The following is a 14,156-nucleotide window of genomic DNA, read 5'->3' as shown; positions in this document are numbered from 1 at the left end:
TAATTTTTATTGAAAAATCTACAAAATGAATGATGTGTAGACAGAGAAATAAGTAATCAAGAGCTTATGCAATATATAATTAAAGAACTTACAATCAACAAAAAGATTAAATATGTGTAAATGTATGTTTGTAGTGAAATTTTATTTTTATATTTTAAATCTTACAAAAAAGTATCAACTCTGACTTGTAGCTTCCATTATTGTAGGTTGTATAAAGTACAAAGGATTGGTTTTGTCATTTACGGGAAAATTGGCAAAGCCGGCGGAGAAACGCCGGCGAGAAACTCGTCGTAAACAAAGGTTCTCTTCTCTCTGTTGTGTGAGTGGTTACGGAAGAAATTCTAATCGTGATGGAGATGGAGATGGGTGTTTGCGATGTGCTCTCTTGCTTCGCTTTTTCGTAGGTATATTTTCCCAGAAAGAAATGTTGGTGTTTGCAGATGGAGATGTGTGGTTGCGACGTCCTCTCTTGCTGCGCTTTTTCCTAGGTACATTTACTAAGAAAGACATGTAAATGTTTGTAGATGGAGATGCGTCTTCGTCTTCTACTCTCGCCGCGACGGATAGTCTCCCGGCGAGATTATGTGTAACTCGTTTTGCGACCTCCTCCTCTCTATCTTCCATTCCCATTATATCCTCAACTTCTGCAATTAGTCCACCCATCGTTGTTTCTCTTTTAAGGACAACGATGAACAAGAGCCTTATCTTATGATCAGTGAATAACCCACGATTAATACCAGTGAGGGCAAAAAGAAATTAAGAGCTTCTTGGTCTGTAATTATGTGGTTCAGTGCTTTGCTTTGTCCTGAGTTATAGAGGCATTTGGTCCCGAGTTAACTCGGAAAAGGAAATTCTATGCGTACAATAAAACGCGGCGTTTTATTGTATTGGTCTTTCTATTTTTTTTCTTTTCAATAAATTTACACTCACTCTTATCTCTCTCTGCCACTGTATTGGTTTTTTTTTGTTGTTGTTGTTGTAATTCGATCATTAAACGACATCGTTTCACGCCCTTTTCTTATTTTACAGAACCTGACTTCATCTTCTTCCCCGTTTGGGCTCTGGGCCTATAGGCTTTTCTTTTCCTTATCTTTTCTTTTTCTTCGGCTCGGTCAGGCTACTGGGCTTGCTTTGTCTTTTACTCAGATTTGGGTTTGGGATCCCCTCTTTTACTGTTTCTTTTTCTTTCATTTTTTTTCCTCAACTTTAATTAAAAATGAAATTAAAATTATAATTAAAATTAAATAAGGTAAAGCTTAAGAACAAAAACAACCCTAATAACAATAATAATAATAATAATAATAGTAGTAATAATAATTTTATCACCACAAGCGATTTTAATTTAAATCTTCTCTATACCAATTCATTATTATTATTATTATTATTATTATCTTACTATTTTATTGTTTAATATTATATACACACATTTTTATTCGTTATTATTAATATTTTTTTATCTTTTATATTTTTTTAAATACGACACCTTGAAATGTTAACTCCATTAGTAACTCACCTTGGTTGAAGATTTCTCTTCAAATCCTAGAGCCATGAAATCATATGGATTCATGTTGTAGCGTTGTTTCGTTGTGTTTAATCTTCTCGCTTTATGTATTGCCCGTTATTGCAAGGAGTTCCCTATAACACTTGTTGTAGCTTGTAACACTCTTTGTAACAACCTAGTTCACATGCTAAAGTAAGAAGCATTTTTTTTGTTATTTTGATGTATCAATAAGAACAAGTATAGATTGATCATTGATGCTCATGCATTTTTCTTTTATGATAATCTAATGATGTATTTTGATTAGCTTTTAAATGTCAATCTGACATGTTTTGAGATAAGTCTTGCGACACGAAAACTATACACTTAGAAATAATTACTCTAAAATCTTAAAAATAGAATATCAATCTTAATTATATCTCACTATGGGAAGATATTGTGAGATGTCTTAAATTCCTTCATAAGAAGTTTATGTATTCAGCTTAAATTATGTCATGAAAAGATGTTAGACAATTTCGTCATATAAAGATATATAAAGGAATCAACATTAAAAAAAAATTAAATATTGAAAAAAAAAAAATTTTAAAGAGAATTCTAAAAAGCCTTTCATAATTATTATCATCACTCTTATTCATTTTCTTTATAACATTCAAAATCGGTTAAATTCTTTAGTCTTAGTGAGAGGCAAGTAAAAAAAAAAAAAAGAAAAAATGATGAAAATATATGAAAATTATTTAGAAATAATGTTAAAACGGTCAATTTTTCGTCTTATTTTTTAGGAGTGTCAATTCTCTATTTTAAGTATGATAAATTTATCACACGTTATTTTATTATGAAATGTATGTTGAACGAGCATTTTGCATGTATCTGTCTTCTCCCTCAATCTTTTGATGTTCGATTATCTGTGGATTAATGGAATGAGCATGAGGTTCAAACTTAAGCCAAAGAAGTTCTCTTGGGAAATCTTTTGGAAAGGGCATTACTTAGAAAGAATAGTATTTAGTGTTTAAATACTAATTTTCTTATTACTATATTTTACTCTCCTTTCTCCAAAGTATTCAATTTTCTTTTATTTTTAATGAAAAAAGCTAAATTGTTAAATTATATTTAGATATTTTTGTAAAGGGCTGAAACCTTAAGAAAAAAATATATATATTGTAATTGCGGAAGTAAATAGTAATTTAGAGTTTATATTCCTTACACAATAAATTAGAGTACCCAATAGGACTATATGAATGTCTATTTTTCAAAAGTTAAGATAAAGAAATAGAAATGAAACTAAAATCCTATGGGGTTAATCTCCACTAGCAACTTTGATAGGATTTATGAGGTAACCTTATTCGCAACCCTCCTACTATTCAGGATCTGTATTTTGGTCTTGTTGATCTGAAATAGTTAATAGATGAGTGAGCTACAGTAACCCAATAAGAATATCACATTAATCACTGATACGGAAACCGAAAGTTAGTAAAAATTATAAACTAATTAATGAAGCAATTGATTCAGGTAAATTCATTTAATATAAAATTCGTTTATTCCATACTTACCGTTATACGTTCCCAAAATCGACTTACGAAAATAATAAATCAAATAACATTGTGATTTCATATTCGTTTAAATTTAATTTTTAGTTTTCCAATTAACTGTAAATTACATAAAACAAGTAATACATGCATCAAGAAAATACAATCGAATTATCATACCAATTCCAGTGTATTATCATGCAATCGAAACTGTAAAATTATCAATCAGTTAAACATTACAAATAGTAATAAATAGCAAATTTCAGCTCCCTTAGTAACCTTTAATTATCGATATTTCTAAATTACACAAAATACCATATTATTTATAATTAGATTTTAATTCCATAACAGGGAATAAAGTGAGGAATTATTATTTGAATTGATGTCCGAAACACTAAAATTTCAACTGCACCTACTATCGGTCCCCGGGTTCCCTGAATTTTTCTTCGGGGATTAAAACACGTTTCAAGTATATAAAATATTATAAAAACTCAAAATCAGTGCTAGAAATCTTTTTTGGCCAATTTCAGGATTCCGGCACGGCGGGGTCGCTGTGCTCCAACAATGGCACCACCGACTGCAGTAGAGGTTTGCCTCAGATTGGCCATTTTCGGCCGATTTTGTACTCCTCCCTGCGAGAAACATGTTAAAAGGCCTCAGTTGGCAGAAAAAAGTCAAAAAACAGAGGCTTACCGACGGTGGATTTTTCAGTACGGTGGCTCCACCGGCTCACCTTCGCGGTTGGGTGTTTTACTTTGGTTAACCTGTAGAAAAAGAAATGATAATTATAATGGTGGAAAAATTGCATGAAACAGGAATCGGGAAGGGTCTCATCGGAGGTGATTTTTTATTTTTTCTATAGCAATGTCGCCGGGCATTACTCGCAGTTTTCGGCTCATCCACAGGTTCTTTTGCTCCGATTTGGCCATGGGGGTGTTCAAAATCGAATTTTAAGACATAAATTTTTTTTACCTCTTTTGGCGGTCGGAGGTGGCTCCGGCACGACGGTGGGAGGCGGTCGGCTCCCTTCCCGGCAATTGGTTCTTCTTCTCCGGCAGAGGAATATGGTGACTAGAGTTAAAGTTTGATGTGAAGTGGGCTATTTATATCCGTCTCTTTTTAATCTAGACTGTCCATCGCATTTGATTTGAACCATCCGATCGCGTTTAAATAAGGAGTGAATCTGTACCGTTCATCGTGATTTGATCTGAACCGTACGATTGCGTTTTAAAGGGGAGAACGGATCTGGACCGTCCACACGCGTGAAAATAAATCTAGACCATCCGATCGCGGTCACGCGGATTGCCAGCGTGGCATTCCGCATGCCACCATGCCAGCTTGCCTCACCAAGCAGCATGCTCCGATTCGTCGGGGCTACTGACTAGGCATTTTATGTGGCACATTTTTTTTTTAATTTGCGTTTAACCCTCAATTTTTAATTTTTCTTTCAAAAATAGCCCCAGAATCCAAAATTTCACCATTTTGGTAAAAATCGAAAAAATAACTAATGGAACTCTTACTTTATTTAAATACCTTTAAACTTGAAGACGTTTGTTTGATACTTACCGTAATAAGTTTTTTCAAAAACAATCTACAAAAACTCATATCCATATCACTTTTTACTTTCACGCATAATAGAATAAGAGACAATAATTTTTCTTTCTTACATGCTTACTGGTACTCTTGATGATCTATAGGAATGTCCTCCCTACTCGTGAATTTAATATCAAATTGTATAATTAACCGACCGTCCTCATACCCTATATGGTAATGGGCACCAAACATTCCATCGTCTCGATACCCTGTCCGGTATAAGGGTGAACCATATCTCCCAAACCTTTCTGGTAAGGGACTTCTCAGCCCCGTTAGATTGAAGTAACGTTCATGGTAGGGTTCCCTATGTATCAGGCCCGTCCGCCCTTTCCCTGGATACCCAGTAAGTCTTCCACATAAATATTTTCATCAACACAATAACCAATAAACGCATACCAATATCTCGTATTATATTTACCAATCAATTAAACGACATTTATGTAAATGATATAGTTTGTCATAACAACGAATTGAGTAACCAAATTATCAAATAAACTAAATAAATCAATAAGATTATAGAAATTATAAATTAAGAACAAACACCATATAATAATAAGCGAGTAGGACAGTACAAAAAAATAAATAGAAAATTAAGATAATCGTAAACTAACCAGTTCCGCCTCCACTAATGACATGTAATTATTTTTAAAGTTTTCTAATTTTTTTTACAAAAGTACAAAATTATATATCATTAAGTCTCAATTTACCATAACAGAGAATATGATGAGGGATCCTTATCTGGATCGGTGTTTCGAAATATTGCATTATCTACCACACCTCCTAACCGATATCAGATTTCCTAAATTTTCTCTGCGAAAAAATACGTTAGGGAGTCTCGATTGGTTGAAAAATTACCAAAAACACCGAACTTACCGGCGGGGGTCACCGGGTGCGACAGCTCCGCCGATCCTCCTTCGTTGCTGGGGTTCCTTCTTCGGCTAACTTGCATAAAAAATGACAGTGAACGCAATGATAAAAAAATCACGTAAAATGGGAATCGAGAAGGGGTTCATCGGAGGAATTTTGGGGTTTTGGCATCGGCGGCTTCACTGGGCTTTATCCGCACTTTTTGGCACACCCGTCATCCCTCTCCCTCTAATTTGGCCACAAGGGTGCTCAGAATCAAATTTCGAGCAGGTAGGGAGAATTTTTTTTGTAGGAAATAATAAGAAATTGAGTGTTAAAGTAAATAAAAAATTAAGAACTAAACTGTAATAAGGAAACATTTGGGACCGAATTGAAATAACTGTTAAATTTCAAAGATCATGTAATACCCTTAATTAATTTTTAAAAAATTTAAAATTAATATATGAAAATTTATTTTTTAATTTATAAATTTTTATTTGATGTAAAAATTAAGAAAAATATGTGCATGATGAAATTGAAAAAAAATTTGAAAAAAAATGGTAAAATTTTAGATTCTGGGGCTGTTTTTGAAAAAAAAAATTAGAAACTGAGGGTTAAACGCAAACTAAAAAAAATGTGCCACGTAAGACGCCTAGTCAGTAGCCCCGACGAATCGGAGCATGCTGCTTGGTGAGGCAAGCTGTCGTGGTGGCATGCGGAATGCCACGCTGGGAATCCGCGTGACCGCGATCGGATGGTTCAGATTTATTTTCACGCGTGTGGACGGTCCAGATCCGTTCTCCCCTTTAAAACGCGATCGTACGGTTCAGACCAAATCACGATGAATGGTACAGATTCACTCCTTATTTAAACGTAATCGGACGGTTCAAATCAAATGCGATGGACAGTCTAGATTAAAAAGAGACGGATATAAATAGCTCACTTCACATCAAACCTTAACTCTAGTCACCATATTCTCCTGCCAGAGAAGAAGAACCAATTGCCGGGAAGGGAGCCGACCGCCTCCCACCGCCGTGCCGGAGCCACCTCCGACCGCCAAAAGAGGTAAAAAAAAAAATTTGTCTTAAAATTTGATTTTTAACACCCCCATGGTCAAATCGGAGCAAAAGAACCTGTGGAAGAGCCGAAAATTACGAGTAATGCCCGGCGACATTGCTATGGAAAAAATAAAAAATCGCTTCCGATGAGACCCTTCCCGATTCCTGTTTCGTGTAATTTTTCCACCATTATAATTACCATTTCTTTTTCTACAGGTTAACCAAAGTAAAACACCCAACCGCGAAGATGAGCCGGCGGAGCCACCGTACTGAAAAATCTACCGTCGGTAAGCCTCTGTTTTTTGACTTTTCTCGGCCAACTGAGGCCTTTTAACATGTTTCTCGCAGGGAGGAGTACAAAATCGGCCGAAAATGGCCAATCTGAGGCAAACCTCTGCTGCAGGCGGCGGTGCCATTGTTGGAGCACAGCGACCCCGCCGTGCCAGAATCCCGAAATTGGCCAAAAAAGATTTCTAGCCCTGATTTTGAGTTTTTATAATATTTTATGTACTTAAAACGTGTTTTAATCCATGAAGAAAAATTCAGGGAACCCGGGGACCGATAGTAGGTGCAGTTGAAATTTTAGTGTTTCGGACATCAATTCAAATAATAATTCCTCACTTTATTCCCTGTTATGGAATTAAAATCTAATTATAAATAATATGGTATTTTGTGTAATTTAGAAATATCGATAATTAAAGGTTATTAAGAGAGCTGGAATTTGCTATTTATTACTATTTGTAATGTTTAACTGATTGATAATTTTACAGTTTCGATTGCATGATAATACACTGGAATTGGTATGATAATTCGATTGTATTTTCTTGATGCATGTATTACTTGTTTTATGTAATTTACAGTTAATTGGGAAACTAAAAATTAAATTTAAACGAAAAATTGTTTGATTAAATGAATAGATGAATAGTAGCCTTATTGAATATCTTGAAAAATGGTGGATGGACTGAATATATAGGGAACCCTACCGTGAATGTTATCTCATACCGGACGGGGTATCGAGGATTTATATTTTGATGTTCATGCCAGACGGGGTATGGGGACGGCCTGTTTCACCCTCATACCGGACGAGGTATTGAGGGATGATATCTTTTGGTGCTCATATCGGACGAGGTATGAGGACGACCTGTTAGTTTGAAAATGTTGAATAAAAGTTCACGCATAGCAGAGACATCCCTATGAACCCCCATAGATACTAGTAGGCTGATAAATGAGAAAGTTGTTGTTCCGATTGACTGAATATGAGATTATGATATTATTTATGTTATTGCCTCTATAGGTCGGTTTTAGAAATCTCACTACGGTAAGTATGCAGGAAATAATTTTATTTATGATAAATGAATTTACTTAAATTAAGAGCTCCATTAGTAGTTTTTATAATTTTTACCAACCTTTATTTTTGTGTCGGTGAGTAGTGTGACATTCTTATTAAGATAGTGTAACTCACTCTTTCACTAACCATTTCAGATCAAGAGGACCAAGACCCAGAACCTGATCCACAAGAGGGTTGCGAATAGGATACCCAGTTGTTTACTTTCCAGTTATTTCTTTAATTTTTCGTTATTTCTTTTAAAATGGTCATTCCTTTAACCCTATTGGGTAATCTGAATTATTGTGTAAGGAATGTAAACCATAACACTATTATTTCGCTTCCGCACTTGATTTATAATTTATTTTCTTTTAAGTTCTGCGCTGTTGCATATTAATTTAGTATTTTATTTATTATTATTATTATTGTTGTTGTTGTTGTTTTTATTAATATTTAAAAATAATAATTATTTAAATTATATATATTTTTATTATTATTTTTTAAAAAAGATATATATACTAGAGTACATACAGGTATACACATACTCTCTTTTTAACCATATATATATACACCCACTCTTTTTTTTTAGTTCCTTTGCTTGTCTTCTCTTTTTTTTTTTCTCTGGCTTTCTCTTCACATAATAGATTTTTACTTTCTTTTTTTTAATCTTCTTTTAAATCACCTTACCATCCCTTTTCTAAATCACTTGATCATTTTTTTATGACATTATTCTTTTTTTTATAATTATCATTTAATTTTTTAATCACATGATTTTTTGTATAATAAAGTTTTTTTTTTCTACAAAAATTTTACAAAAGATAATTTGATCACTTTCAAATAATCAAGCCTCACAATCTGAAATCTCTGAAGTTAGATTTATCATTAATGATATTATCTTACCAAATATATGAAATTATAACCACAAATTTGAAATTCAGCTAATGAACACCTTGAAAAAAGTCCAACACTTGCAAATTAAGCTTCCTGAAATATCATGAAGATAAATGTTCAAGAAAGTGAAAGATCATGTATTTAATAAAAAGACTTTCCAAGGGAATGGTCAGATTCATTTCTTATTCTCCTAATGAAAAAATGGGTAACTCGCTGACCGACATTCTCCTAATGAAAGCAGAAGTTTGAGAGAATCGTGGAAAGGGAAAATAGAGAGGCACTAATGGAGGGGGTCACAGTCAGCGAGTTATCCATGCTTTCATTAGGAGAATAAAAAATGAATCTGACCCTTCTCCATCGTCGACGAACACCCACCTTTCTTTCTTTGAAAATGTACTTAGGAGAAAGAGTATCTGACCCATCTCCATCTATAATGTTCTTTCTTTTAGACTCTCGAATCATTTTCTGCTCTCACTGCAATGCGTTCTTTCTTAGTCTTTTGCCGACATTATGGATAACTCACTCTTTGTCTTCCGTTCCCACAATATCCTCAACTCTGCAATCAGTTTGTCAAAGGAATCATCGTCCAAGCTGCTCGGATCTTGCCGAATAGATCGACAGACAGCCATTGTTGTTACTTTTTGATGATAAACAAACCACGATGAATATATTCTATGATCAGTAGTGAACTGATTATTTTCTGTTTATAAATTTATACTAGCGGCTTCTTGCAACCCAACCAACCTGATTAATTTTAACCAACTTCAAACGGCTGAGTTTTGGTCTGAAAGGGATTTTCTTTTGCTGTAAAAATTGGATATACTTTTGGAGGAGTATTTCTGGGTGTACGGGCAAACAGAAACAAAAAGTTCAGAGCGAGAAATGGTAAAGTAAACAGGGTTAAGTTTCTGAATGTAAGTCGTCAGTGAGAAAAGTTTTTCGCAATTTTTTTTTTTTTAGGTAGAAAACCCAATTTTTGGCGACAAAAACCTCAATTTTTTCAGTCTTTTCTGAATATGGAACTCTCCCCCGTCTCATAAACAGCAATATCGTTAGGGGAAGGCACAATGGAAGCGTATGATGGAAAAGAAAAAGGATGGAAAAGGAAGGGAGGAGGCACGGTGGCTAGTATAGCGTGCAGAGGAAGAAGGGTTTTGAAGAGAAAATTCTCTTCAAAATGGATTTCGAGTAAGTGATCGCAAACAAACATGTTCTGATAAATCTACATGTTAGCAATGTTACTAATCATTCATATTATTAAATTGTTCCCGATCTGGATACTTTCAGTTATCAGTTTGTTCTAATGTCTTGTCAAGTACATTTGAATGATCAAATGCTTTATGTACAGAGTCCAAGGACGGGTCATACATTTCATGTCAACACAAAGCAGCATCTTAATTTGATTGACAACCTTTCAATTAATGTCGGCAATGATTGAGCGAGGGAATCTGAGGACAAGGCTTTTTGATAAAGTATGAAGCAAGACAATATCAGAAGAGTTCATTATGTAAAAGCTCATAACCGGAGTTGATTTTCAAATTTCCAGATACAAAAATTTTCAATGATCGGATGTATCTGATTGCTAAAAAGTAGAATATACAAAACTAAACAAACATTATATTTGCAGCAGAAATAATACTACACAGCCTCGTTACAATATAAGAAGAAAAGAAAAAGATTAGAGAAAGAGAATAGTTCTCTTCCTCCTGTACAATTCAGGTGTTGACAGGCTTACCAAATGAGGGCCCCACGCTTAAGGCTCAGAAACCCAAAACATCGAATAATGCCACAATTTTTCCGCTACGCTTTCGCCCAACAATGGCACACTGGGTCCTCTGATCTCCAGCAGGTGCAAATAAATTGAACCCTTAGAAAAGAGTCTCCTAAACCTCAAAAGTAGATCCATATTGAATTGAAGCTTTTTAACACCCGATAACAAATCCTTCAAAAGCATTCTTCAACCTGAGTGCGGAAAACAAAACTTGGAAATACTGTGGTGATGTCCCTGCAGGATAAGCAAAGAGTTCAATGGCTTTGGTTCAAAGAAGGGCTGGAATTAAGAGACAAAAAAACCAGGAGGGAACGGGGACAATGGAGATTAAGAAAATGCAAGCAGGTCTCATACTTCAAATAGGGTAGTGTCATGTTCTTTAGCAGGCTTGGGTTTCGAATTACAAATGCTTTCCACTCTTCCTTGTTGATCTTACCATCCTTGTCAGCATCGGCATCAGCAAATGTCTGCAGGGAGAGCAACCATCCTATAGTGTCAAACTAGTCCAGTAAAAGTAAGCAAATAAATCATGTAAATGGTTGACACTCACATTATCAATGATAGACTCAAGAAGGTCATCCGACAATTTCACATTCGATTCCATCAAAATGGCAACCACCATTTGCTTCACCTAAATTTCATTAAAAGCCGATTAGCTAAAGCAGGCTACAGAGTCATTACAAGCTTAACCGTCAGTAGGTTTCAAATCATGGAAATTAAGCCACAGCTAACAAAGGGCTAAATGCAGTCAGGTGGTACTCACCTCTTCTCGCTCAATAAATCCAGTCTGTCTGAGATCATACAGCCTAAATGCAACTGCAATCATTTTTTTTTGGGGAATAAAAGATTGATGTCACAAACACTGTTTATTAGAAGTAAACTCTTTCAAAAAGATTGTATGAATGTGCAGAAACCATCTCTACCCTTACAATCAATTTTTTCTTCAATAGGGGTAAAGGGATGAAAGACATTGAGTGCATGGACAAATTCCTCAAAATCAATCACGCCATTCCTCTTTTCATCAAAAAGATCAAAAACCTGCATGGCCAACAGACTAGTTAGATGCATGCAATTAGAACTAAAGTAAAAGGAAGAATTAAGTGGCACATAACAGATCATACAACAAAAAAAGAAGAAATTGCATATTATAACTTCAGTAATGACCAGAAAATGCTTTAAAAAACAGATCAAATCACAGGAATGTCATCAGGCATGAAACTTCAACTCACAGTCAATCGATATGGTCATCTTTTCATGAAAGAGATCAAGCCACTCATGCAGAGAAAGATCTTATGATGGTGTCGAAGTACTCTTTTTAAAAATTTCCCTGTAAAGATTGGACCGGAACAAAAGGACAGGGCTATTTTTGTACACTATTTATTTGGCAGACATCAGAATTTTGAATAACTTAACAGAGCTCTAAGCTATAAACTGCAGTATTTAATTCTAAACTGGTCTGTTCATCGTTAATATACTAGTTCTCCACTTCATCATCTGCATCTGCCCTTTTCAATACATGAAACCAACTCAAGACTGTAAAAACTGTTTAATTTTCATTGAGCAGCAGAGAAATTCACTCAGATACTTACCCTGTCCAGAAAGAGATTCTCTCCATACCGAGTTTGGAAGAGTGCTAATTGAAGCTCTTCCTGCAAAATGTAGTAACAAATATTTACATCATAATTGTGAGAACGCAACAAGAGATGGAGGAAACCGCTTGGAGGGTCTCTTAAGACTAAAGAGCAATAACATGGCAGCTTCTTGATAATGACATGAAAGAGGGACACCCTATTTAACAGTCAAACGTCAATGAAACACGTGATATTTGAGTGCAATGGTAATGGAAAAAATGCTTAGAAATTTACAGATTAATGCTCTCAAAAAAAAAAAAAAAAGAAAGGCTTCTGATGTTAAACCCCAAGATTCATGAAATGGCAATGCAAGAGTCTGATTTCCCATAAATGTTTCACTAAAACAACTTCTGCTGGCTGGATTAATCTTATAAAGTAATACAATATGATAAATTTTGTAATACAAAGTATTATACCTAATTAAGTAGGTAAAAGTGCCAGAATTACAAGCTTCTATCCTTTCACAGAAAGTCAAGAAAGCAGATTAATAACAGAAATTAGTAAACCACTCTTGGCACCAGATGCAGAAGATGGATTCTTACAATGCCAGAAAATTTACTGAAATTACCTTGTGGATGAGGCCGTCATCAATAATCGAACTACTCAACTTGGTGAAAAGCTCATACAATGCCTCCACTTCGTTAACCGTGACTGCCACATAACCAGCAAACATTTAACTTCCATTCAACTGATTTCTCAAAACCTTCATTTCCAAATGCAAAGTAAACAATAAGGTCGAACTATTTCATTTTCTCATTAACCAAATCAATCAAAATCCAAAAGTGAGAAAACACTTGCATCGAGATTCATCAGCAAGCCGAGCCAAATATCTGTAATCAAACCAGCCTTTTCTAGGTTTACGCCGGTGCTCCAAGTCGACGCAGAAGCAGCCACCAACAGCAGTTAAAACCAAATCAATTACGGCTAACAATGGCGTAAACACATAGCAGATCCTCTCTCCAAACGTTAAAAAGCTCGATCTCTGATTTCATAACAGATCACAGTCATCAGCTACAAAAAAAAAAAAACAACAACAACAACACACTCAAAGCAAAACCAGAGGAGAGTAATTACAGAGGAAGTTTCAACGGTCTCCATGCTAGCGGCCAAGAGTTGCTCATGTGGAAGCCTGTGGGAAGAAAAAAACGAGTCAGGTCGAGTTCGGAAACTCTGGATGAAGATTTGAATATCACAAAAAAATCATTAATTTTTAGCATATCACAAAAAGCAAACAGACAATGATTGATTTTTTTTACTAAAATGGGAATTTATGAAAATAGAAGATTGAGGAAAATATGTATGAATAAATGGTGATGTGGACATAATTAAATAAATAAATAAATAAATAATTGTTGCTCTTATCCAAACATCCTTTATATTATAATTATCAATATTCACACTTATAAATAAATTTTTTTACCAATAAAATTTGAATATATCATCATGTTTCAACACATAAAATTTAATTAAAAATATTTGAAAAATACAAAAATCAAAAGAAACTTTTGAAAAATTATATTAATAAATTTATACTTATTAAAAAAAATTAAGAAATTAATAAGTCATGAATATAAACTTATAGATCCATTTCATTAAAATACTCAAAAATAAAAGTTTTAAAAAAATTAATAAAATTTTGACGCAAATTTGTACGTCATACAGCAGCGCAGACATAGTTAGAAATTAGAGGAGTTTATTTAAACAAAACATACATGGCGGACAGGAGTTTATTTGCAATACGATGATGAAATAAAAAATTAGGTACCAAAAATTTGAATCGCTTATAAATAAATATATATATATTTTTAAAAAAATTGAGCAATGACTCTGTGGGGTCAGGTGTATCGCTATTTATAGTTGTTGCGATATAAAAGAATTGCATTATTGGGTTTGCGTAGGTCACCACCACAAATAGCGACCTACTTGGAGATCATTAATTGGTGCACATGTTGATGTACACATGAGGAGTTTTATTTAGTCACGTCAATTTTTTGTTTTACTACCCAATTTTCAAAAACTAT

The 14,156-nt window shown here is 34.3% G+C and overlaps 1 protein-coding gene and 1 long non-coding RNA gene across 3 annotated transcripts; one reads left to right on the top strand and one right to left on the bottom strand.

The window, feature by feature from the left end:
- Window positions 1-8,795: 8,795 nt before the first annotated feature.
- LOC148252905 (uncharacterized) lies at window positions 8,796-10,425 on the top strand. Of its 2 annotated transcripts, XR_015813249.1 has the most exons (3): window positions 8,796-9,647; window positions 9,778-9,921; window positions 10,082-10,425. It is a non-coding gene; the product is annotated as an uncharacterized LOC148252905 (long non-coding RNA). The 2 variants fall into 2 exon arrangements; XR_015813248.1 differs by having other exon boundaries at window positions 8,796-9,921.
- CBL10 (calcineurin B-like protein 10) lies at window positions 10,237-13,403 on the bottom strand. The gene is made up of 9 exons (XM_022052025.2): window positions 13,210-13,403; window positions 12,934-13,117; window positions 12,704-12,786; window positions 12,094-12,153; window positions 11,434-11,542; window positions 11,268-11,320; window positions 11,055-11,135; window positions 10,859-10,971; window positions 10,237-10,738 (listed from the first exon to the last, which is right to left on the bottom strand). The coding sequence occupies exons 1-9, from the start codon at window positions 13,231-13,233 to the stop codon at window positions 10,678-10,680; spliced, it is 768 nt and encodes a 255-aa protein (XP_021907717.2). The 5' UTR covers window positions 13,234-13,403; the 3' UTR covers window positions 10,237-10,677.
- Between the last annotated feature and the right edge of the window lie 753 nt (window positions 13,404-14,156).

The sequence above is a fragment of the Carica papaya genome, chromosome 7 (genome assembly GCF_054855325.1).
Source record: "Carica papaya isolate Zhongbai chromosome 7, ASM5485532v1, whole genome shotgun sequence".
Lineage (NCBI taxonomy): Eukaryota > Viridiplantae > Streptophyta > Magnoliopsida > Brassicales > Caricaceae > Carica > Carica papaya.
This window is presented reverse-complemented; position numbering and strand designations above follow the sequence as displayed.

Coding starts and splice junctions, on each gene's coding strand:
- CBL10 (XM_022052025.2), bottom strand. CDS start 13,233: ATGGAGACCGTTGAAACTTCCTCT. Junction 11,543..12,093: donor AGAATCTCTTTCTGGACAGG/GTAAGTATCTGA, acceptor TTGGCCATGCAG/GTTTTTGATCTTTTTGATGA. Junction 11,321..11,433: donor TATTGAAGAAAAAATTGATT/GTAAGGGTAGAG, acceptor AAATGATTGCAG/TTGCATTTAGGCTGTATGAT.